Raw genomic sequence first — 26,172 nt, forward strand, 5'->3', positions numbered from 1 at the left:
CATGAATCAGTTTGCTGGATCACTATACAGATGTATCATACTGTGGTTAACAAAGGAGAACAAATTCCTGATCTGAATTCTCTCTCAGCAATATTCATGAAGGACAGCAGAACTGTGCATACCATAGGCTAATCCACTGATATTCTACATCCAGCCTTGAAAGCTGAGTGCTTACAAATCTGAGTCATTTATTACAAAGAACTGGAGCTTCATACAGTAATTAGAAGAACAACAAAGAAGCAGGGTTGGATCACTCAAATCTCGATCTGGACAGCCATGGAAAAATCGAATATCCAGTTGATTAAAATGAACATCCCTGGTCACCGTAGACACCTTGGCATGGTTCTCAAGAGGCGTATTAAAGGGCATACAGCTTAAACTGGTTTAACATGGATATTCAGCTTGGTATATCATTGCCCAAACGCCCTGCCCCCACCCACAAACGCCTCAGGTTTACACCTGTTCAGGCCCCATCCTGAACTTCTGACCCGCTACGGTCACATGCCACTCGGGATGGACACTTCAGCTGTTGCTGCTCTATGTGGACCCCAGCTTAATGTCGCCTAAACAGGCCATTTCTCAGGCAGTAACTGGGACAGTGCCCAGTGAAATCAAATGGAGAACAGTGACCCTTCGGGCACAAGCCTCAAGCAAGATTACGTGCTCACACAACAGAACTACGACAGAAGTTCCTTTGCTTACAACTGAATGAATAAGTGAAAGTAGTCAGGAAAACAAGTTCTAGAAAGGGATAATGGTTTTCACGAACTACTAGATCTCCCTTAATTGTTTAAGACCCACAATGTCATTTTTTCTGTATTTTGCCGTGTTTATCCCCTTTTCGCGCGAACTGCTGTAAAGGCCACACGACCTAAAGTGCCGCATTACGTAATGAAAGGTACAGGTACAGCATGTCATTCAAAATAAAGACGTGCAACCTATTCCATCTTGGGGCTAAACACAGTGAATAACGCCACAAGCAAAATCACTTTCCTGTCTGCATTTTTGCAGAAGGGAAGATCCCAGTACCATGTAGGTCTTGCTGTTCTTTGTGTCGTAGAGGATTTGCTAATATCAATATAGCATAAGACGAAATTTTTAAAGGTTGCAACCCATTTCAATGCCTCCAAGGGCCTGCCGGTACATTGGAAAAGGCCTCATCCATTGACATCTATTGCATTCTGCGTGTAGATAAGCTGTCTATGACACGCGAGGTAATTACATCTTCTCAAACCCCGACACAATCACTTGGGATATAGAACAGAATGAAATCTCCCAAACAACTTGGGGCATCCATGCTTTAATTCACCCTCTAAACGCAAGTGTGAAAAATGTTTTGATAGTACAAATAAGAAGTCAGAATTCGGCCGCTGTTTTATGACCATGCTAATTAAAATGTAAAAGAAAACAAACAATCAACAAAAATGTGTGTGTGGGGGGGGGGGAAATCACATACCGACAGATCGGAACGACCTGCGGTAAAGATTCGGTGAAGGCAAACACAATTAAAAAGCAAAGTTATAGCTTGGTTAAATTGTTATTTACCTGTCAGTGATTGTAGACTGTGTGCCGCTCATTGGGCTTTTGTTTCTAGTTTGTCTTCGGCTTTTATCCAATTAGCATCTTACCAAAAAACAAAAACCATCCGTGTTGTGGAAAGTAGCAGGTCCCTCCTTAATATCCGTCAAGGTGATATACGTTTGAAAACGAGGAGCAATGATGACAGTTGACTGAAATATCAGCTTATAAAATATGCTAGTTAACACTGGATCCCCGTTGTTTTTGTGAACGGTTAGCTATTTATTTCCTTCGTAATATGAACAGAAGAAAGGAAAAACATCGTAAATCACAGTGTAACGTGTAAACAAATATCCTTCTTATAAAATAACCCACAAATGCGCAAAAATGTTTGCTGCTGTGCAATCCTACGTTTATCTCGGAGTAGCAGGAAATATTTAATGAGGGAATGGATATAGCCTATACTAGATAATGCTTTTTATCAGAATAAAAATGCTAACCCGGACTCTCCAACACGCTTCGTCTGCCACCGTAGCAGCAGCCGCCTTTGTCAATACCGCCAGAGAAGTATTAGCTAGCTAACGTTAGCTATACCTATTGTTAATTTGTTTCCCCACAAAATAACCATATACTCTCCTCGTTTTCCAACTCTTCGTCTCTGTCCACTTGCACGATTATTCCTGTTTTCATTTAAAGCGGTTATCATCACTTTTTGTCCGTTGCTTTTTGTGGGATTAAAAAAAAAAAGATTTTGTCTAACTGACGGACAGATAGATGTAGTCTATTACGAGATAGGCTGTAATTTTTTTCCTTCTCAGTTTCCCGTCAGAAATGTTCCCATGCTAGTGTTCCCAGTCTGCATCGCTGTAGGTTGCAGCTTGTGAATATCTTCAGTCGTGTTCGTAGGGATTTCGGATACTTTCATAACAAAGAGAAAAATAATCCGTAACGAACTTCTAACCCGTAATTGGGAATCGCTGCTGTATTCCTCGTTGAATATGTGGCATCGGTTTTTCACAAGAAATCTTTCACCGTCTCGAAATAGGCCTCTTTGCTTTCGTGATACCGTATACTACTGGTGAAAAAAGGAAAGACTTTTTCCCCAAAAAAGAAAAAAAAAACACCTTCCACTCTCCCTTCGAGACTTCTGGAAACCGTAGCCACTTTTCTTGTTTACAAGTCCCAACTCATTTCAAAATCGTGCATCTAAGTCTTTAAAGCGGTTTTCCTTTCACAGACACCCAAAATGAAACGGTTTTCATTTAAACAATCAGACGAGCTCTCCGGCAGAAAACTTTACTGTTCTTTGATGTTAGCTAACGTTACAGTAGCTAGCTGCTAGCTAAGTTTAGGCTAGCTCGCCGATTTTCCTTCTGCTCCTAAATAATCAATTCACCAACATCTAGTGAGCGAAAAAAACAACCGAGCGTCGAATTAAAAGTCCACAGCATTTTCTGTTTAAAAGGACCCCAAGAATTCCCTGATGTTTTATTTCAGGTTCAAAATCCCAAAACTTGGACTCGGCTCGCTTCTCCCCTTGTCTCCATGTTTTCACAATCCAGTAGTTTTGCTGTCCTGTTTCTCAGCGGAATTCCCTTAGTTGTTATTTTCTCGACCACGTAGGTGTAGTTATTCACAAGAGGAGAACAGCAATTTCGTAATCAATACCGCATAGTCCTGATTGCGAACCTTTGCGCTCTTACTGTAGCTACGTTGCTGTGCGATTATTCATTTTTTCCTAAATATTCCATGACTTTTCCAGCAAATTTGCAGTATCTTTCTATCACTCCGCCGCGCGCAATCTCTGCCTCACTTCTGGGTATATACTTCCGCCGAAAAGCATAATCCCGTGGAGGGGAAGATTTAAGGGTCCTGTGAGAATTAAACATGCGGTGAAAATAAAACTCCGCTGTGGTGAAACAAAATACTGTAATGTGAATAAAAGCACGCGGCTACTACTACTACAACCAAAATGACTAACATTTTAACTGACACTTGCATTAGCCTACTACCTATTGCTAGCAAAAATGATAACACTGCATATTTTAATTTCGAAATACGTTCTACCCTCAAAAATGATCCTTAATGAAATATACTAGGCCTACTACTACTACTACTACTACTACTAATAATAATAATAATATGATGATCTAATTATTGGCATTGTTGTATTTGAACAATTTCATACAATTTCTTTTGAAATAGTACTAAGTAGTCTATCAGTTGTAGCATGAGATACATTAATACTCGTAATACTAGTAGGATTTATAAGTTATCACTGTTCACTTGTAGTGATAGTCCAGTACTGTACTGTGATCATTTCTAACTCAATCAAATTATAATTTTTTTTTGTATAAGGATCATTATTTGTCTCCAAACTTGTATGCAACACAATCATACATGTCACTAGAATGTTAAAAATTGTTTTGTTCATCCGTGCATTCAGACCAAAAGACAGGGGCCAATAATCAGGCCATGCATAATTAAGACAAAAGCCATTTGAATCTGATGCATTTAACTACCTTTTTATTTAAAAAATTATATGTACCCCAAGAAAGAAACTATGTGCATGTGATATCTAAATGTCTTTAAAATATAGCTTACATAAAAATTAGATTTAGGTTCAAGCCTTCACAATAATCCAGTGTTTTTTTTGTTTTTGTTTTGGAGTTCCTTAGTTCTTTTAATGTATTAATATATTATCCAATTTCTACTGGAATTGTGTAAAGTTTGGTTTCTTCTTTGTACATTTATATTTACGAATGTGGAATTTTCCATAAATTCTGAATAAATTCAAGATATACCAAATGCTATATAAGTTCCATATTTCAATCATAATATATATAACACCTTTTTCTTTCAGGTGAATCTCTACATCAGAATTTCTTTTTAAAAAAATCTTTCAAAATTGCACCAAAACAATTTAGTATAGATACATTCAAAAAATAAATGAATAATACGTTCATTTCCAGTGTTACAGAAGCCAGATTTGGCTTGTGGCACATGGCAACATGTACATATAAGTACAATGAGTTACGACCAGAGTCTCATGTCTTTCTCTTCGGACACTTAAGTCCGAATCAAGTGCTAGAATTGAGGTAAATTCCAAATTCGCCCATAAATTCAACCCTATAAACAAAATGCATTACAGGCTATTCATCACAGTTTAAAAAAAAAAAAACAGTCTCCCCCATGCCATTGTGTATCACTGCAAGTCCCAATGTCTGTTTATCGTTTAGTATGGTGGAATGCAACTGAAAGAGGTAAACCACTGAGTATAAATGTTGGCAGCTTATGGTATTTTAATGCACCCCACCCAAGCAATATCTTGGAAATTACAGCCTGAGGGAAATCAAAAGGGTTGATTAAATGTTCAGTTATGCATGACACATTCAATTATGCTAGGACAATTAAAGGTAGTGCCTAACAGGGTAGCTTCTACGTTATTAATCATACGCCCAATGAATCACTTGCCAGTCTCAATTTTGCATCAGGATTGTGGTTGGTGTTTGATGTTGCCTTCACCACCTTAAGGCATTGACTGCATCAAAACATTTTGACAGGCGCAGTATGGTCAATCAACAATCCTGCAAATATTTCACTTGAGTTTTAGCAATACAGGCAAAAGTAGAAATTAGAACATTTCCATAACAATTTGAGAAAAATTGTGCACTGATTTGAGTTTATTTCCCCACATAGAGAACTGTTAATGCATAGAATACTGTAGTTTGCCAAGTCATATAGGAGAAACAGACCCTTGGGGTGTTCAATACTAGGCAACAAACACAGTGCTAGATAGAGCTACGTACTGTATGAAGTCCATACAGTATGTGGCGTTGTGCTGAGAAGCTCAATGACCAATCCTGCTAATATCAAACATGAAAAAACCATACTTAATTCAAAAATCATACATCTTTAGAAGAGACTTTGGCCAATATTCCTAATGTATTTGTAGGATTAGACATAGTAGTCCTGACAGTATAAAGTGAACAGTGAAATAGGCAGACAGTGGATGCTCTTATTATACCTTAATATGGTCTCAGTGACTGCTGAAATTAAAATAGAATCAGTGACTTTAGCCATTATGTAAATACATATGCTGGTCATTTTGCATGATAGTTAAGAGCAATGTTAGTTGGGGGGAAAAAAACAGTGTGAACAGATAGGAGCACATCACAATGTGACTGTAATAACAACAACACTAAAATGAATAATAATAATTTACATTAGGATAAAATTGGAATCCCAGTTGTACAGTACTGAAAAATATTTATCTGTTCTGTTCACAAGCTTAAGCCTCAGCATTGCAAGGGTTCATTCATATAAATTTGTTATGCAGCGCCACCTGCTGCAAACGTTCAGTATTACATAGCTTCAGTTGAACGGCTGAATTTTGCACTGACTGGAAGTCAAGTTCAGCAACCTAGAATTAAAAAAAGAAGTGGCAAAAAATATTTGTACTCAAATGTGCATTATTTTATTTGACTAATTAATACATAATAAAATAAAGCAAGTTCTATTGGACATATCTGACACATATACAGTAACTGGCTATTACCTGACAAATTTATGCAATATTTACCTGAATTATGACCTTCCCCAGATTTCCCAGTATAAATTCATCAACAAAGTTTTTAACACATTTTTGGATTACGTTCTTCAACCAAATACTTTCCTTCGGGTTAATTATCCTATGGAATAGCAGGAAGTTCCTTCTGCCTAAATGATCACGATTAATACTGTTACACTTTATGCAATATTTACCTGAATTATGACCTTCCCCAGATTTGGTGACTTCTGCCTTCAGAAAACAAACAATCTCCAGGGTATGCCACACGAACATTTTACCAAACGAGGTGTTAAGTGCTTAGACTACACTGCATCCATTCACAGTATACAGCAGCAGGATTTGGCAGTGAGATTGCTAATGCTAGCATTTCAACATTTAACAAGTTAAAATAAAATCCAGCAGATGCAACATATTTTAACCCTTTCATATTGAGTAAACCAAGATAAAACGTTATCTTTTCTCCAAAATAAGTAGACTGGTTCAGAATTCTAAAAACTAACTTGCACAATCCTTTCAGTACACAAAGTTAAAAAAGCTGTTTGCTAATGTCTCAGCTGAACAAGAGGTAGATAAAACTCAAGTCAATAGTATATAGTATAGTCAAGCTATAGTACAAACACATTTTTAAGCCAAAAACATTTTACATTTTGTCATATGATGATTAGTGCGGTTTATCAAGTCTGGCTGCTTATTTCTGTCTAGAAATAAAATGTATAATTTATAAAACTATAAATCAATTTTACATTGTGAATGATATTCAGCACCACTTTGTTTTCAGTAAGGACAAAAACATAGGTATTACCATAAATACTATACATACACACTCTCACACATGCACGGTCTGTTACTTAACATAATAAAATGAGCTACAAACAAATATTTTTAAAAAATAAAAGTGAGTTTGTTTCTTGCTGTGCATTGTGCAATATGTAACTTCAAAGCGAATGTTTCCTTCCTATCTCTCGTTCTCCATATGTAGATTGTCCTCACGTTCCACATCCCGGGGGCGGAGTTCTCAGCCGGTCCTCCCAGAGTTCCCATTGGCCCCCAGCGCTTTGCATTGCTCCTTCCAGCGGCGGAATTTGCCGGCGCTTTTCCGGCAGGCGAAGCGGGCGATGTCCACCATGAAGACGCAGGAGAGGCCGTAGATGGCCACCCCGCCCCCCTTGACGGCCAGCGAGGGGCGGGGCGAGGCGAGCTCGCAGTACAGCATGCGGCCGCCCACCCCGATGCGCACGCCGGCGAACAGCAGGACGAAGAGCGCGTCGACCGCGTCGCCCGCCAGCGTGTCGTAGCGGCCCAGCTTGCGCAGGAACCAGCGCGCCTGCAGCAGCGGGTTGGTGATCTCCGTGCCGAAGAGCACGGCGCACGTCTCGATGCCCGACTCGCCCTGCACCAGCGCCAGCAGGATTCCCAGAATGCTCATGGTGTGGTGCGCCAGCATCAGCGGGCCCTCCGTGCGGTAGTACACGCACCAGCCCATGTCGAAGACGAAGTAGCCCAGGCTGAGGACCAGGGCTATGACCTGCAGGGGTGTGTTCTCTGTACCTGTGGATGACACACACACAAAAATGCGTCACTGACAAACACGTTGGATGAAGGGGGTATACAACACAAAACAATAATATTAATAATAGTAACAATATGGTTCAAAAATTGTTGATACTGTTATTGTATGTAAACAATGATTTAGTACAATTTCTTCAAGTTGTAGGAGGCGATACAGTAGTATTAGTAATACTAGTAGTACATTTTGTAATTTCTGTAATAATTTAGCCTATCACTTGTAGCAGTATTCAAGTACTGTATAGTTATTTCTAACTGAAACAATCAAATTGTTCATTTTTTGCCCAGGGTTGGAAGTGCCCCTTCAGAGTTCTTTGAATAGAACAATAAAAAGGTAGAATGGAACTGAACAGAAACAAAACTTTATTTGCCCTCTTTTTCTTGAAGAGGCAGCCCTTTACACTTCCTACACAAATATCACATGAGCAGCAGACTCACATTCACCCTGTTTACACACGTCTATTGTAATGATATATGTTAGGGGAGGTAATAAAACAGACGTGTACACCATTTGACATCTGTTCTTTGAGTAAACAGCGTGGAGACGGCACTCGCCTGGGTGCGTGAACGGCCAGGGACCATCGATGAAGCCGATGTAGGCCGTGACGCAGACGATGAGGACGCCGTGAAGCAGCGTCACCAGGCGACAGTTCCACTCGTTGGTGCGCCGGCTATTCAGGCGGCAGAGCAGGCGGTAGAGCGCGGCCCAGCCGAGCAGGGAGCCGCTCACCTGCGCAGTCAGTGACATCATCGCCCTGCTGCGCAAACAAAAGGGAGAAAAGGCACCGGTTCATGAGCTATGGAAACGTAACACTGCTAATGAATCAGTTATTAAAACTGCAGTCCACACAGTTCGATATTCTGATATTAAGAGCAGTTTCTGACAAGCTGCTTACTTTACTATGGCAGGTATAGGGGCATTCAGGAGTTCATGGTCCTAAGAAAAAGCACTTCGAGTAACTCCAAAAGAGCTTGTACAGTGGCGTTATTCCTCCAGAGCTAGTGCATGCATATTACACCATTATTCGTCAAAACATTATTTCCCAAGCCGCATGCAATTGGAAACCACTACATTTAAGGAAAGAAGGGCCAGCAAGGTATGAATACTGATATTTATGTTTATTTGCTAATTGTGACAAACTATTAATTACTGCTCACTTGTACAACCTCTGGAGAAGCAGATTGTGCCATTACATTCCTGACGGGATCCTCTATTCATGTGTGCTGTGAGTGTGCTAACAGTAGGTCCCCCCTTTGCTACTATAGCGGCCTCCACTCTTCCGGGAAGGATTTCCACTAGAACGTGGCTGTGGGGATTCGCTTCCATTCAGCCACAAGAGCATTAGCGAGGTCAGGTACTGATGTTGGGCGAAAAGGCCTGGGTCGGCGTTCCAATTCATCTGAAAGGAGTTTAACGGGGTTGAGGTTAGGGCTTAGGTCAGGTCAAGTTCTTCCACACCAATCTCAGTAAACCATTTCTTTATGGACCTCTTTTTGAGCATGGGGGCATTCCCCAAACTGTTGCCACAAAGTTGAAAGCACACAATTCTCTAGAATGTCAATGTACCCTGTAGCATTAAGATTTTTCTTCACTGGAACTACGGGGCCTGGCCCAAACCATGAAAAACCAAACCATGAAAAACAGCCCCAGACCATTATTCCTCCTCCAACAAACTTTACAGTTGGCACTTACATTTGGGCAAGCAGCGTTCTCTAGGCATTCGCCAAACCCAGATTCGTCCATCAGACTAGCAGATAGCGAAGCGTGATTCATCACTCCAGGGAACACGTTTCCATTGCTCCAGAGTCCAATGGCGGTGTGCTTTACACCACTCTAGCCGACACTAGGCATTGCGCATTGGTGATGTTAGGCTTACGCGCTGCTGCTCGGCCGTGGAAACCCGGTAACAGATAATAGAATTATCAGAGGACCTTGCTTTGCTGAAGTTTGCCAAAAAACACTTTACGTTTTTTATTTGCATGCCCGGCAAATATCACTGACATGGTCATTTAGGAAATGAATAATATTACAGAATTATGCAGGTAAAGATTACTTTACGTGACCTCCCCTAGTGAAACGAATCCTGTCCAGACAGGGCTATATACCAATTTTTAATTAAATAGTACAAACAAAATACTGAATACCTAACAAAACCCTGCAGGCACAGATTACAACTGTCCACATACCTTGATTGTGAAAATTTTAATAGTGAAACTTGAAACGCTTTTAGCCTTTGGTCTAGTTGAGTCACCGGTCAGCATGTGACAGATGTCCCCAAGTTACTACGCTATATTTTCTCTCTGCTGCAATCAATTAGATCAAAATAACAGTCATGAAGACAATAATTATGGAAATTACTGGTTCAAAATACAAAAATACAAAATACAAATACAAAAGGAAATGAAAAAAGCACAGAAAAGCACAACAACCAGGCAGTCTAACACATGAAGCTTAAACAGCATATTACCTAAGTTTTCAGTTCGCCGAAGCCTAGCTTTGTTTTCCCACTTGGTCTTCCTTATGCTCTACTCCTCTCATTACACAATGCAGAAGTCTTTCTCCTACCCCCTTTCTTTTTTTTTACAAATTCCAGTTTGTGTTACCATCACAGAAACGTGCAGTGGCCGAAGCTCACTACAAACCAATTATTCCACAGTGTCCTTTACATCTCCGACGGCTTTTGCCTCTAATGAGATTATGGACTCACTTCGTCCAATGCACACTTGGAAGAGCCCCCACGGCTGTACGTATAGCACCTTAACTTTAAACACGTGACAAACTGCACCCTTAAGGGTCCCTTGGAATAGAGCAGAAACAGCAGAAATAACAGGAAGCACAGAAGCCAGTCGTGCCATTAACCCTCAGAGGCGTGGTGACTAGGAGAGCCATGAAGCTGGCAGGTGGCAGAGCTGCAGATTTAACGTACACCGATTAGCCATAATCCCAGACTGCAGCTGAGTCATTAGTGCCCAGGTAGAAAAGACTGTTAGCAATAGGCTACTCGTATTGGTTTTTGCAAGAGGACATTTGGGAAGCTGGACCTTTGATTCAGAAATAAAACAGTTTCCTCTTTGCCATTCATGTCTGCATTTCTTATCGGCAAAAGCCACCCAGACCCAACCCCACCCACCCACCCACCCCACCCCCAATTCCACCACCTGACAGCACTGTTTCTCCAGACAGAAAAGATCCTGGCGGGCCGCACTGTCTGCTCGTTTTTGTTTTCACTGTAAATTCAGCAAACTTTTCAAACCCAAAAGACCAGGTGAGTAATTGTGCAATCAGGTGTCTTCATTAATTATTCAACAGCTGAGTACAGGCACTGCCCAACCCTGAGACTATGTACTTGGGTGATCTCGACAACAAGAAAAAGCAGCCATTTTTAATACCTCATTTGATTAATTTATGTTTTTTTTACATTTTATCCAAAATTGTCTCCAATACCCACTAGAACTGAGGAAGGCAAAGAGGGCCATATCTGTTTCTGATTGTCATGCCAACTTCCTTAATTACTTAATTAGCCCTAACATAACATCTGACATGAGTAAATGGTGTGTGTGCCCTGCGACAGATTGGTGGCCTGTCCAGGTTGTATTTCTGCATCTCGCTCAATGCATGCTGCGATAGGCTCCAGCACCCCCCGTGACCCTGCCCAGGATAAGCAAGTATAGACAACGGGTGGATGGACCGATGGATACCATCTGACATTTTAGCTACATTTCTAACTAAGTGCATGAATGACAGCTAAGACTGTTCTTGTATCCCTATATGACATGTTTTACTGTGATCTAATCTATGAGTGAACCAGTGTTGGTATATACAGCCAATTAGCTCATTTAGCCAGGCTAATAGGTGGAAGCAAAAACCTGCATACACACCAACGCTCCAGGACTAGAACTGCCAACCCTCGCATTAGAAGGCCAGTCACACTGATGTAATACCAGGGTGAGAAACTCTGTTCCTGGAGAGTCAGCATGAATCCAGGTTTTTATTTCCACCAATTTACCCATAATTAGTAGGTAAATGGCCATTTAACTGTCCACACCAATGCCATTTCACTCAGATTAGATCAAAGTAAAACACTGTTTACTGTGATCTTAAGACTAGACTTCAGTTGCCGTTCATGAGGTACTGTGAAATTCTCCTAGAATTTCAGTTGACATGAACAATAAGATTGATCAAATTACAAGAGTAAAAAATTGAGATAATGGCACTCCTTGTCTACCTCTATTGTGATATCATCTGTAAATTTGAAAGAGTCCAGTCTAGCACATAGCCTATACCCCAGGACATGTTGCTGTCCACATGCTGAGTGGGGCAGCCCTTGCATAGAAGAAATTCATTTTATGAGCAACTGACTTTAAGTAGTGCAGACACCCAACTGGCCGGTGGGGGCGCTCTTGCTCGAGGAGGCTGTGGATGCTTCATTCCTGGGGAACACAACAGCCAGTTGTGATTTGCCCTGTGAGACTCCTAGATATAGTCAGATTTCAAAACCTTTCAACACTTTGATGGGGTTACATGTTACGGAACAATATTATGCTAGTTAACATATTATTGTGGCATTCCTTCTTCTGTTTTTAAGGCCTAAAACTGTGCAATAGCTTGAATATAAACAGCATGCTTCACTTAATGGGCAAACCTTTATTCACTATCTCATTCTGTACTTATATATTAATGCCTGAGACAGCTGGTTGTGACAAACAAGACTGTAAGCCAATTAAATAATAACCAAACCAGGGTTTTGCACATTGCAGTATTGCCCAACTCGGCTATAAGTTCAAAGGTTACCTCAAGACACTCATAAAGAATACATATAAACAAAGTCTAAGACCTAAGTAATAACACCTCCTAAAACCATGCAACTACTTGTAAACCCTGATGTCCTGATCACCTTCATGATCTTACTTTGAAAATATGAAATAGTTTTCCTTACATCCTCCCATGGTGGGGCATGTTGTCTACATTTAACCTGTGTTCAGATGTATAACTGATGAAAAACTAGTGAGTTGTGTTAAAAATTGTATTGCTATCCCCTTCATAAATGTGTAATTTGGAGGTGCAGGTAATCTGTGTGAATACAGTACTCTGAAAAGGGACCAAAAGTGGTCAAACTGTTTCACATTAGAATAGAAAGTCCCCACTCTTCCAAACTGGGCACTGGGCCAAGTGTCAAGGTTACTGAATATAATATCTATTTGTATGGCTAAAATCTTAGTCTCCATGTTCAATTCCGTTCTTTTTTTTTATCCTTTTCATATTTGTTTATACATGCATCCTTTATTGACTGATGTATATTCATTATTTGCAGAACCACGAATATACAAAGGCAATTTGTAACAACAGCCATGAATACATTATGCACACAATTTTCTCAATTTTATCACTGCATTCTTTATGTAAAATTAATTACTGCGACACGAATGAGAAATTGATGCAGCCAACATCTAAATCCGGCACCACCGAGGTGGGTAGAGAGCACGAAGGTCAGGCACAGAGGTTAATACAGTTCACGCGTTAGCGCGTTTGGCAAACGTAGGGCTTTAGCCTTACACAGCCGCTGGAAAACGGTTGATGGTAGTGGCAGTAAAGTTAATTTTAGAAGTGTATCTGGAGTAAATGACACTTGGCAGAAAGTCAAAATGCTTACTGCACATGAAAAGACTAAACATTCCTAACACCCAACTTCAGAATGAAAACGGATTGTGGCATTTATTTATAATCTAAATGTTGTCAGATATATCTAATTTCCTGAATGTTTAGCTAATTATCGACGTTTTCCAAAGAACGACACTGAAGTTGGTTCCCGATTCGCAGGTCTATTTCCGGTCCACCTTAAATCGGTTGCGTTATGCGATTGTATGCTTTCACCGTCCTCCTTGCGCGTTTGCACAGGCTATAATGTGCTTCGAAAACTGAGTCACGGCTCAAAGGAGAAATTGAACACCGGTGGTAATGTGAAATCTTAAAAAAATTATTTTTAATATAGGCGACGTTTAATGCGCATGTACTTTAAAGGTTGTAATACTCGTGCGTAACTCGTGAACAGACATTTTTGCGGTTTGCAATTCTGATTAGTGAAAATTGATTGATTAGCCTAGTCAATCAGATTAGTACTTTTCATTTTATGCTATTATTAGGCTATAGTTATCGGATTCAGGGGTTTGCTAATAATCAACCATGAATAGAGCGCCACGGCAACACAAATCCCCCGAAATCAAATAGCCTACATTTAAATGTGATCACTTACAACAGTCAATACAACTTTCTGGAAAATAATCAGAAAACCACAATGCACGAGACGCTCAAAACTGGCATCTATATTCAGCGTCGTTCGAAGCATTTAATCTCGCGCACCCCACCACTCCGGCTGTCTAGGCTACCCGGTGCAGTAACGATCAATATGAAGATTTAGTGCATGGCGACTTTATCTTCTCAAGTAGATCAAGCAAAGATACAATGGGGATCAAAAAATCCTGATTGTTTTCATTGTTTATGAAGGAATAATGCAAATGTGACACTTCTTATTCAAGAATAAATTATTGAGAACAGTAGCCTAACAAATGAAATTTAACACATTTCCGAAACTCTTGTATGAAATGGGAAGCTATAGTCGATATCTGGTTCGTCCACCAAGATAAACGTTTCTCTATTCGTTGACACTGTGTTTATTCCATTCAATGTGTTTCTATAGCTTATTATGCGTACAGTGATTATTTTATCATATGTATGTACACAGCCTACCACTAAAGAGTTCATAACTAGTGTAGTTGACTACTACACAGAGATTTCACAGAAAGGGAAAAAATGTAGATCAGTGTGAAACGTTTGATGCCTTTAATTTCGGGGAGAAATTGCAATCAATGCCCGTTTTACTGTATTGGGTTACATCGGGTTGGTCTGTTATTTGCAAGTATGATCTTTCCATATTAGCTACAGCCTTTAAAGTACATGCGAAGTGAACGTAGCCTGAATTAAAAAATGCAAGTACAAACTTTGTCACAATACCGCCATTGATAAATTTCTCTTTTTACCCGAAGTTCACTATTAAAAGCACAGCATGTGCAAGCGCGCAAGGAAGACCGTAAAAGCATACAATCGGCATTATGCAACCGATTTAAGGTAGACCGCCAATTGCAAATCGAGAGCAGCGAATCCCGGGATAAAACTGCAGCGTCGTTGCCAGCGAACGGGTTTAGTAGCCTTTCGCTTCTGAAATTCCTCTGTCTACATTGTAATTAGCTACCTATCCCAGAGCAGTATATTCACGGTTGGCAGTTAGCTGGCTAGCTAATCCTGACGGGAGCTGTGTGTATCCGGGGTATTCGCTTTTAGATCTTCCTATTTGACTCGTTGGCGAGCAGAATGATTAAATGTTAGCCTTGCTGCCAGCGTTAGCTAGCTACTTTCCAAGTCGGAATTCATTGGCAAGCAAATGTTTTCGTTAGGTAACTTAGCTAGCATAAGTTACGCTGAACAGAAAAAAAGCTAGACCTGCAACTGGGCATGATAGAAAGACACAGCCACCTGTTAACATCTTGTTGCCAATGTATAGTTAGACAGCAAATATGACTAAAATATAAATTGTTAGCCAAGCCATCTTATTTGACTTCATCGCACTTATATCCTGCTGTACACACTATTTAGATGACGTGCAGTTGTTTTACTTTGCAGCTGTTTTACTTTGCAGCTGTAGCTTGTGTTGGTTAACTGAATATGTTAGGGAGTAATTATTGGCAAAACCACGCAAGCTAGCCAAATTAGCTTGGTAGTTGGCTAACGTAACTGTGCTTATAGCTAATAACGGATACGAGCAAACGTGAACCGTACATTAGACAATACAATAAGTTGATATTTTTATACAGTCTATAGTTGGTACCTGAATTACATAGCTATGGTTTCCCCATCTGGTATTTTTATCCACGGTCCTCTTCTGTTAGCCCACATATTCCACCGTACTGACGCGCCCTACCCCATCGTGTTCAAGCGCTCGCACTCGCACAAAGCCTCCACTCAGCTGCTTGTTTCGGTCAGTGAAGATAATACGTTGTCCCTAACAACACTGGAGAAGGAGACGTGCTCATTTCGATTTAGACAGTTTACACAGGGTCGAGCGGAAAGCGCCGTCTGTTGGATTTACCAGCTCATTGCAACATTTGATTAATAAATCAGCAATATGAACGTTGTCGCACTCTGTTACATTTTTGAAAATATTGTATTACAATTGATTTATTAAATATATTCGCCAGATCAGGGCCAACTAGAGGGTCTCAGTAATGTTTAATGTGGGGTCATGAAATACCGGAGTAGTCATGTTTTCTCTTAAGACATACACAATCTGTTTAATCTCAAAATACTCAACTTTAATGTCTATTTTTCTTATTCAAAAACTAAAAACCCAAAAAAACTGAAAATGGTAGAATTCAGTTCCTTCATCCCACCAGTCAAACAGACAACATATTACAGAGAAAAGATTGACATTTTCCTTAAGATGCAAAGAACAGTAAATTATATTTACAACTAATATTTAACACAAACAATTCCCTTCAAAGTTTCAGTTTTAAAACTCACAGTTGAACACCACATTGCATAGAACAAATAACTGATAAAGTGATGTGGTGTCAGACAGACATTTTATAATTTAACTTTTCTGTTCATAAGATACAAGATACAATATGGTTGTCTGCTCTTAATCTATTACAGAGGCATTCAGAAAGGAAAATACATTGCAAAAGTTAAAAAAAAGTTTACCTCAGCAAAGAAAAATACAAAACACAAAGAGCATCATTTGAAAACCAAATTACCCCATACACATCTGCTCATTGAAAAAAAATTGTATAGAGATGAAAATATTCAAAAATATTTGCTTTAGACATCTTCAAATGGCTGAGATTCTTTAGATGTCTTAATTCCCCATACATAAATACAAGGGAAAGTTCTGAACAAACAGTATTGTAAACGTCAATATGGGGCTGAGTAAGTCCTAAGCTCCAAAACATGCACACCTCCACTCATTACGACATCATCAAGAGGGGACTACTGTGAAATCCCAGCCCCAGGGTAATTAAAATAGGTTTAAGAACTATACATAACCAGGTATTCATACCGAACCTGAAACAAGGCGATCCATTCATTTGAACTTGACACACTTATGGTTTGTTGCCAGTATGTTGACAAGTCGCACTATTTTAATAACCCTGCTCAATCCCCTTGCTGGGTAGGCTGGGAGATTTCAGTGCTGATACTGTAGCCTGCTGTTTGTTTTTAATCTTCTTCGGTCCATTATGTGGTCAATTTGACCACCAAAGCTGCTTGTTAATGGTGTGGTTTAAATCAGAGTAGAAAAGCTTTGCCACTAATGCATTTTATTTTAAAATTCAAAAGCTTCTCCACTTCTGACTAGCATATGGAAGATCAATTGTAATTAAATCAGCTTTCAGCTTGTATACCAGCAAATTTCCACCATTAAGGCAGGATCAGAAGTTTTCAGTGGAGATAGGACGGGTGGTTCCATGTCCGATACCAAGACCTGAAAGTTGCATAATCTCTGTTATTCATCCGCTACAACAGAAGTCCGGCACAAATCTTCATTGCATGAACTTTGAGTTGCAGAATCATCAAATTGACAGGTTTGAAATTAAACATACATCACATTCAAAATACCAATAATCATTGTGCCTAAAATCTAGAAAAACCTTTATGGTGATTGGCTGGTTTTAAGAGCTACCAGTAGCTGAATTGGCCTTGCTAAGCATTCTGCTGATTACCTAGGGTGGTTCTATGAAAGAACATACCCTAGGGCAGGTACATCAATTGTTTTAGATTAGCCTTTAACCAAAAAATGTTCACCACTGTCTAGTACATTCCTATACCATTGCATCTGTGCCTAGGGATGAGGGCTGGCAGGGGAAACGTACCCAGTGTTGAGACAAGGGGTAACCCCCTGTGATGTTAGTGTACCGGAGCCAGACGAGAGCGTGCCGGGGGAGGATCCTCGACTGGGACTGCTGGGAGAGGAGCTGGACGACACTGAAAAACAACATCGACTCTGTCATCAGTGAGGTCAAGGGCAGCTGGTCTGCACACTCTGTCCTTTCAACCTTTTTCTCTGTTTAAAATCAACCAATCAGACACCTCGTTTCACAGTGTAGGCCCTGAACTGAGCTGCATGGTGAGTGTATCGGAGGAGTGCACTTGCAGCACATCTGGTGCCAGCAGACTGCAAGCATGCAATCCACCAGGGATCCGAAATAAAGGCAGCCCTATATACTGAAACCCTCCCTCCCTGGTATAACCAATTAGGAACTGCCCTGTCAGGGCACAGTCCAGATTTAAAACCATGAACCATGGAAAGCATCCAGACACAGAACAGTGTTCTTCATTTCTCCTTCTCACCATTTCTCTCATTAAGGGGGCTATAATATGATAGGGTTGACATTGTTTTCTGCATCTTTCTCCTCTCTGCATTTTATTCTGTCTACATTCATGAAGCAGCGGCCATGCTCACCTCCACTTGCGGCGAGTGGACTAAACGACCTGGAGGTGGTGACCTGAAAACATAAGCAGGTGTTAAATCACAATGTGAGCATGATCTGCTTCACTGGAAGCAAGGTGGTCACACATTTAGAGGGGTTAAAGTCACCTAGGGGGTCTACTGTGAGATACAAATCCTAGGAAATCTAAGCATTGGATGTTCCAACCATTCATACAAAAGTGCCATGTCAGGGTATTGGCTGAGCAAGGGGGTTGTGGCAGGATGTGACCTTACCAGTCTAGAGTTGTAGCTGGGTGGCTTCATGGGAGGGGTGGTCATGGGACAGTATATCCTCTTTTCCTTCTGCCGCCGGTTACAGAACCAAACCCGCACAACCTCTTTCTCCATGGCCAGCTGCTCTGATATCATTGTGATCTCCTCCGAGTTGGGCTTGGGGTTCTGAGCACCGCCACACAAACACAGGAAGACTGTACCGGACAGCTATAACCGCCCATTCCTCAAAGCCTCAACTCAGTTTCTCAAGTAACTCGCATCATTAAAAACTGGCTCCTGTACGTCAATAAAAGATTTATTTCCCAGAAGGTCACATGGATAGCTAATATGTTTTTTCATTCTTTAAACAGTCAAGGAATAATACAAAATTGTCGAAGACCTACATAAATGCTTTAGCGAAAAGAAGCGCGCTTGTCCACTGTCCACTGCTGCTGAGGACAAGAGTTTCACTTACGTCCATAAAGCGCTTCTCCAGTGTGAGTCTGATGTTGGTCTCAATACTTGTCCTCTTCTTCCTCTTCCTCCCATACCCTTCCATCAGGGTTGGGACGGGGGTGGAATTTGTCATGGCGTCTGAGGGGGAAGTCTCTGCGGGAGGGGAAGGAATCATTTTTTGATCTGTACAAAAATATATTTTAGTACCTTCTGGCATCCACTGTTTCAATTTTTTATTATTCTATTTTTAGGTTGGGAGATTTTCGGCATTGGGAGGCTGATGCCCTCATACCTGCATCGTTCAGCCACTTCTCCAGTAGGGGCTTCAGTTTGCACATGTTCTTGAAGCTGAGGTTCAGCGCCTCGAAGCGCGAGATGGTAGTCTGACTGAAGTCATTTCCATACAGCTTCCCCATGGCCAAGCCCACATCCCCCTGGGATTCACAAATGCAGTTTAGAAAAACTTTATTGCTAGACAACAGCTGTCAATAGAAATATTATGTGATGTTGAACTGAACACCATTACAAAGGCACTCTTTGTGTGAAAACTGTATGCTTTATACTTGCATAATTTTGCCAATACCTTGTTTTATTTATCAATTAATTTTCTTTCAATTAACATTCAATATAATGTACCACATGCATTGCAATGTGTAATAAGTGTTTTGTGCACTTCAACCTGACTGATATCCTGCTCTGTAGAGTTCCTCACAAACTGTTAATGATTAAACCGTCTGCTCATGCTCTAGATACCCCTGCTGTACATTATGAGAAGAAAACTCAAAGGCCGAGCTTCAGTACCTGAGTGAAACCCAGTTTAATGCGTCTCTGTTTAAAGGCTTTGGCAAACTGCTCCAGCTCCTCCAGGTCACTGGGCTCATCCTGCTGTGGTGGAGGCATGTGCTTGGGGAGCTGCAGATGGGACATATCCAGGTGGCCGTCTAGTGAGGACCCCCCCAAACCTGTCCGACCCATTGCCTGCAGAAAGTTCACAAAGAAGAAGAGTGTATACAGTAATTACTGACAGTGCACAACATGGCAATCTCATGTTCAGGAGAACTTCAAAATGGAGGAAAGAAACTAAATGTATCACAACAAATATAGCCTTTTTCAATTGTTCAACATATCAGCAAGTAGTCCCCCCAGGACCAGATGTGAGCAGCACGGCATAATATGAATTAAATGTCTATTTGTAGTAAGTGCGTTTGGAGGAGCACAGCTATTTTCACAAGGGTGGTCAGTATTTCTCTTTCCCTAAGGATGAAGCCCTGTACCTGGGAGGTGAGAGCTATTCCAGGCTGGTGTTGCAGTAGGCCTGACTGTGACTGCGGGGGCAACGAAAGAAGGTTCGGCTGCAATAGCGCTGTAGAAGACAAAAACAGTCAGTGTAATGACCACAGCAAACATTTTCCTAAATGTTTTTACTCTTCGGTTCAAGCAAGAAAGGGCTTGTCTACAAATACAGAAAAACACGGTTTTAACTGTTAGATCCTAAATATGCTCTATTACTGGGGTCTGATAGCTGCTATAGGGACTAAATATACTTAAAAAAAAAACGTTGGAACGGTATTCCCTTCTGAACTATGGTTCATTCCGAAAATTTTCATATCTGGAGAAAAATCCATTAATGAGAATGTAGGTTTGTTTTTAATTTTGTTATTATATAATGGATAATAATAATAGAATGATAATACTTTTGAAATTTGTACGTATATATATATATATATGTGTGTGTGTGTGTGTGCGTGTGCGTGTGCTTGTGCGTGTGCATGTGTGGGTTTATATGCGTGCAGATTGTGCGTGTGTGTGTGTGCATGTGTGTGGGTGTGTGTGTGCTTGCGTGTGTGTGGGTGTGTGTATGTTTGTGTATGTGTGCGTGTGTGCATGTGTGTGTGTGTGCATGCGTGTGTGTGTGTATGTGTATGTGTATCTGTGTGTTCTCAGTCTGGTAAAAGTGTTGAAACTAGGAGCTCACCCTGGTGCCCGGTCTGTGTCTGAGAGAGGAGGAAGGGTGAAGAGGAGGAGAGGTGAGACCCAGGCACCAATACCAGCTGTTGTAGGGGGTGCAAGGAGGGCAGATCCTGTGGGCGAGAGGCCAAAAACAGATTAAATATCTTTTGCTGGCATCTTCATTACTTAATGAGGTGCATGATGCGTTTCTTTGTCAGAAGTGTGGTACATTTTCTAAAAATAATAATAGCAATATAACACTACAGTTTCTACATCATTGTTAAATTTAGCCTTTCTAGATATATTATTGGTTATTATTAGATATGTGAGTTGGTCATTAACTAAAGCAATTCAGTTAAGTGGTCTGGTGTATCAGTGCCCTCCTGGTGGATCTGAACCAAACTCAGAATTAAGAGTCCACCTCCTTAACCACCCATAATGGAATACAATTACACAAATAACTTGGTCAAATAATACAAATCCGACTTTATATGATAAAATAGAATATAATATTTCAACATTTTAACACCCATCATTGCTTTACTCTATCTCCAATACTCTTCCTGTGAACAAGACATTTTGTTTTGGGGGCCACTGGAGGGTGCTGCTGAGTCACCCCAGAAGGAGGCCATACCCCTGTTAGCTGGGCTCCAGAGATGGGAGATCCTTGTGTCAGGTGACATGTCTTAACAACATGAGGAGACTCAATGTCCTCTGTCTTTATCTGAAATATACACAAGATTTTCAGTCCTTACAAACCCTTCCATTCAAAATCAGAAACAAATATGAGCATAAGTATACTGGGGTATACAAACAAAGTGTATCTGAAATATGCTGTGGTTATGCTAAACTTTTCAGATCATTTTAAATATAACTGTAATACAATGTTTTTGTGAACATATGCAGTAGTGGGAAAACATGCAGAAAAAAAGTACAACTTGTAATTCCTGTGCTTTTTTTCTTATATTATTTTCCCGTGCTTCTGATGCTACTGCGCACACATGACAGCATTTGTGTGTTCCTGTACCGGTTAAACAGGACAAGAACTTTGGCAAACGGACCCCTCCCTCCCTCATTCTCTCTCCCTTCCCTCTGGCAAAAACATTATGCAAATGTTTCCCTCATCCCTAAGGGCAGTTCCTGTAGTGCTACTGGCTCCCAGAACTGAGAATATTCCTGTTGGAATGAATATGAACTCACTTCTTTAGGAAGTGAATGCATGGTCAAATAATATTTAAAAAAGAAGAAATGCAGATAATATGCAATATTTATACCGGTAATTACTAAAAAGGGTGTTGACCCATATCCATTCAGCCAATTAATCTGTGACCCATTTCCATACAGCCACAATTGAACTGTGGTCATTAATTTATTTTGCCTAGCACTTTGAATTAATGCAGTATATTATAATCTGGAGGATGTTCTTACACCCGTGGGTACCTTTTACTGACAATGCCTTTCCCTCAGTGTTCAATGCTGTCAGCTCTTTCAAAGTCACTAAGGCTTTTTTTGCAGCCATAATTATAGCCGAACAGGCCTGACCAGCATGACCCCATGCGTGCTGCGATTTTATTTGCTTAATTAATAAATCAGCTACACCTGTAAGGTAGTCTCTCTTTTCCATACACTTGTTGTCCCTCCTTTACCCAAGTGTTTTTTTCTGTTTGTTCTCTATTTGCATATATCAATATATGCCATGAAATATATGAACAATTTTAGAAATAGATTTTATTAGAAGTATATGTTTCCTATTATGATTATCTATTTTCTCAAATAAATATATTGTCTAGTCTACAGTTCAGTTTTTAAATGTAAAAAATCTTTTCATTTGCCATTTTTTCCAAATTTGGAATACCCAGTCACAGCTGTTTGTCTGTTCCAGCGTCTATCAAACTAATGCGCATGTCCTCAAAAAGGTGTGGTAGTCAGCTGCTTCTCCTTTTCACTCTGTAGTCTATGACTTGAGTAGTGTAGCCACAAAGCCAGAAGATATCTCATATCTTCTTGCACAGCCAATGCAAGTAGATTGTTAGGCCCCAGTCACCATATGTTTACTGAAATCCTCCCTCCTTAGATGATTCTAGTGCCAGTGATTTGATTGCAGATTGTAGGGCATGCCACTACCCCAACTGCAAATACTTCAGCTGGATATGGTACACAGTGCCTACTATGGTGTCCTATATTTCCTGGGAATACTTAAATTGTATCCCATAGATATTCATAAACAGAGGAAATATGTGAAAGGATATGATACAGTAAACAATTTGATATTTAACCTTTTGTCATAGACACCAGAGCTTCCTGGAAAATCATACTTCTCAATGAAACTCACCTGGGTGAATGAAGTCATATAAAACCTATTCTGGGCCTTGCCGTTATCTCTGATTCCTTGAACCCCATTCATTCTACAGGTTGGATAGGTAAAATCCTGCACTTACCTGTCTGGTGAAGTTAAGTCCATTTTGATCATTGTCTAGGGAAATAATAAATAAAGAACAATAAAAAATGCTGCATTTTAAATGAACACGATGTCATCCTCAAAATACAGCAAAACAATACATTTTGATCTTAAAGTTTGCATTCAGACTTTATAAAGTGCCATGGTCAATATGTGCACTGTTAGAGAAGGGATTAATCACTCCTATAAAAAAAGTCCTGGTGAAGTAAATGAAAAATGTATTCTCTGATAAGCCCTTGTGTTATTATATTACATTAGGGCTCTTTGATAGCAAGAAAGAAATTTAACAAGTGTCTAGATTTTTAAGATAACACTGTCAAATCGATTGAGACCCTTTTTTTGTGATTGCAGTCACCGTCCCAAACACCTTGCACAGAGAAGAGAGGGGGTAGACTGTCTCGTGTGCTAGGTGATCCTCCTCATTTGAATATCAAATTGGCGCTCTGAGAGCTGACGGAGGCCAATGCGGCTCCAGTCCCGCAGTATGGAAATCTCCCCCCTCCTAAAAGCCAAACTTCCAGTATGGAAATCAGCAGCCCATGCAAATTGGTATCCATGGAAACCTTGAGGGGGCCCCTTGTGTTTGACTGCTCCCAGGATCCCAGGTGTTTTATCCCACTGCAGGGCCCAAAGATAAGTGGACGAGGGGGCAAAAGCATCTCCTCTCCCACTCTTTCATCTCTTCTTCAGTCAAATGGGTTTACATGTGCAACTGACTTCAATTAACCCTATGCAGCCTAACAATGTTTGTGAGTCAATGATGAAAAAACAGATTAGAGCCTGTTATGAGCTTTACAGCAACTCACATTCAGTTTTCCCACAATGTTTGTCCTTAACTTTTCAGTACTTACACAACAGCATGACTTTTGTCACTGAAATAAACAAATGAAAGAATTGGAAGTGATATTAAAAATGCTCATCCTCACCTGACTGTTATGCAAATTTAAGGGGAGGTACCATGGGTGAATAGGGGGAAAATTCCTTTCCTCCAATCAAAATGATGTTTTTTATTTTGAATGTGGACACAAATTCAAACATTTTTTATATTATGACTTTTATTTATTATTTTTTAGAAACATATGCAAATTAGTTAAAATACTTTTTACTCAGTGGATTAAGTTAGAGTTAATTTCTGTTGCAATGTGATGAACACCTCAATAGTTAGTAATTTACAGAGGGATTTTTCAAAACTTTTTATAGATTAATTACTTAATAAACCCTATGTAGATGCTTAAAATAATATATCATAATATATACGTATATAAGATTTTGTAAATTACCAGCTATTTTAGTTAAGAAGCACTATGTTAAATTTGATAGCTATATTTATAAGTTAAGTTGGAAAAAAAAAGTTTTTTGTACAGAAAATATGCAATTTAGCGAAAATGGTTGTTAAACCTATTTTTTCATGCTTGTGTACTTTACATGTATAAAAACAGCTAAATGAACTATTTTATATATAATTATTTGTTTCTGATCATTGTTTCAGATATTTTATGAAACTACAGCAGTTGTAGAAGCTAAATATCATAATATCTCAAAATTGGACTATCAAGTCAAAATCCATCTTTTCATCTGTGGTGCCTCCCCTTAAGGACAAAGCACATTGCAATTAAAGTGAATCAGTGCTTATATCAGTGACTAGTACTCTGATGTTGTTGCAGCCCAAGGAACACAAATATTCAGCTCTACTTGGGATGATGTGAAATCACAGCACTCCCAATGTTTAAAAAATTATTGTTTTTAAAAAAAAAATCAATCCATTGCTTTATTATTATTATTATTATTACACAACTTGGTCCTAGACCTTATTAACCAGAGAGGGTTATTATTATACTGTCTATACTGAGAGAGAGGCTTCCTCTTAATTTTGATGTTTCTGAATCGAAAACTTAACAAAACATACTTATCAAAATATAATTTAAATTTCTTTTTTTTACTTAAACTGAACTTTATAATAATAATAATAATAATAATAATAATAATAATAATAATAATAATAATATACCGATTATCAGACGGAGGACAAGAAAGACTACTGCTATTATTATAGGGCCATCTTTAAACTTTACTTTAAGGGATCTGCTGTTTCCTCATCTAGCTTCAGAAGACACATGCTATATGTGCCATTCCACTGTCTTTCAATGAAGTGTGGAGATCTGATAACATCACAATCCACAGCACTTTGGCTACACATATCCAACAAAGCCATGACTGGCATTTGACACTAACAGTAACTATGTACATGTATTTTTCTTGGTTAACATGAGTGTCATTTACCAGAAAAATCTATTGGCAAGTAATACTAAAATGTACTCCTAATTGTTTTATGCTGAAGCATTTTATTCTTAATTTTGCAAGAATGTAGCTTGTGGAAACACAAAGGGAATTCACTTTATTTAAATATATAGTGCATTTAAGAGCTATGCAAGCATTAGACTTTACTGCTCTGATTTGCATTTATCCATTAACTTAAGTTTGCACAGCTGAACATGGGGTGATGCAACACAAAAACAGATATTTCTGTAAAATGGTAAAACATATTGGCATGTTAATACCATGAAATATAAGCTGTTTGCCTGGACTTCTCATATTCATCTTTTGATATCATATCCAAATGCCTTAAGTATAGTAGCAAAAATAACTAATTTAATCCCATTAACATACTTTTGGAGGTCACTGTAAATTATATAGTATTGTGCTGAGATACACCAAAGACACATTTGTGCTTTCTCATGATGCACAGAACACATTAATGCATTTCCATGTTCTCTACATAACTTACATTTGGGCAAGAAAAAGGAAGAAGCATTTATCCACAAGTTAGAATTACACTGTGTATTCAAGAAAATGCTGCCTGATTGCCTGATGTAAGGAAAAAGCATGCTCATTAAAATCAATACCAA

The 26,172-nt window shown here is 39.6% G+C and overlaps 3 protein-coding genes across 8 annotated transcripts in view; all 3 read right to left on the reverse strand.

Annotated features, from left to right (window-relative positions):
* The window catches only part of arhgef12b (Rho guanine nucleotide exchange factor (GEF) 12b), an 80,777-nt gene extending 77,435 nt beyond the window's left edge, over positions 1–3,342 (reverse strand). For all 3 annotated transcript variants that reach the window (XM_035433526.1, XM_035433525.1, XM_035433524.1), the window contains exon 1: positions 1,546–3,342. In XM_035433526.1, the coding sequence (XP_035289417.1) occupies positions 1,546–1,577 (32 nt within the window). In that variant the 5' untranslated portion in view covers positions 1,578–3,342. The remainder of the gene's footprint in view (positions 1–1,545) is intronic.
* Positions 3,343–5,972: 2,630 nt separating this feature from the next.
* tlcd5b (TLC domain containing 5b) lies at positions 5,973–15,751 on the reverse strand. Of its 4 annotated transcripts, none has more exons than XM_035432224.1 (4): positions 15,535–15,751; positions 12,015–12,085; positions 8,210–8,409; positions 5,973–7,636 (listed from the first exon to the last, which is right to left on the reverse strand). In XM_035432224.1, the coding sequence occupies exons 3-4, from the start codon at positions 8,403–8,405 to the stop codon at positions 7,104–7,106; spliced, it is 729 nt and encodes a 242-aa protein (XP_035288115.1). In that variant the 5' UTR covers positions 8,406–8,409; positions 12,015–12,085; positions 15,535–15,751; the 3' UTR covers positions 5,973–7,103. The 4 variants fall into 4 exon arrangements, with proteins under 4 accessions (XP_035288115.1, XP_035288114.1, XP_035288116.1 ...); XM_035432223.1 differs by having other exon boundaries at positions 8,210–8,412; XM_035432225.1 differs by lacking the exon at positions 12,015–12,085.
* Positions 15,752–15,926: 175 nt separating this feature from the next.
* pou2f3 (POU class 2 homeobox 3) lies at positions 15,927–23,336 on the reverse strand (the record flags this gene model as incomplete). The annotated part of the gene is made up of 11 exons (XM_035433725.1): positions 15,927–17,184; positions 17,573–17,684; positions 18,163–18,205; positions 18,424–18,588; positions 18,878–19,011; positions 19,151–19,292; positions 19,660–19,836; positions 20,133–20,221; positions 20,834–20,939; positions 21,443–21,532; positions 23,247–23,336. Coding segments are annotated over 11 exons (1,191 nt in total), but the record flags the coding sequence as incomplete, so codon positions are not given.
* Positions 23,337–26,172: the final 2,836 nt, after the last annotated feature.

This window comes from Anguilla anguilla, chromosome 9 (genome assembly GCF_013347855.1).
Source record: "Anguilla anguilla isolate fAngAng1 chromosome 9, fAngAng1.pri, whole genome shotgun sequence".
Taxonomy (NCBI): domain Eukaryota; kingdom Metazoa; phylum Chordata; class Actinopteri; order Anguilliformes; family Anguillidae; genus Anguilla; species Anguilla anguilla.

Excerpts from the sequence above, each read along its gene's own strand:
- tlcd5b (XM_035432225.1), bottom strand. The coding sequence starts at position 8,405 with ATGATGTCACTGACTGCGCAGGTGAGCGGCTCCCTGCTCGGCTGGGCC. Across the intron at positions 7,637-8,209 it reads CTGGCCGTTCACGCACCCAG|GTACAGAGAACACACCCCTG; the intron begins GCGAGTGCCGTC and ends TGTCATCCACAG.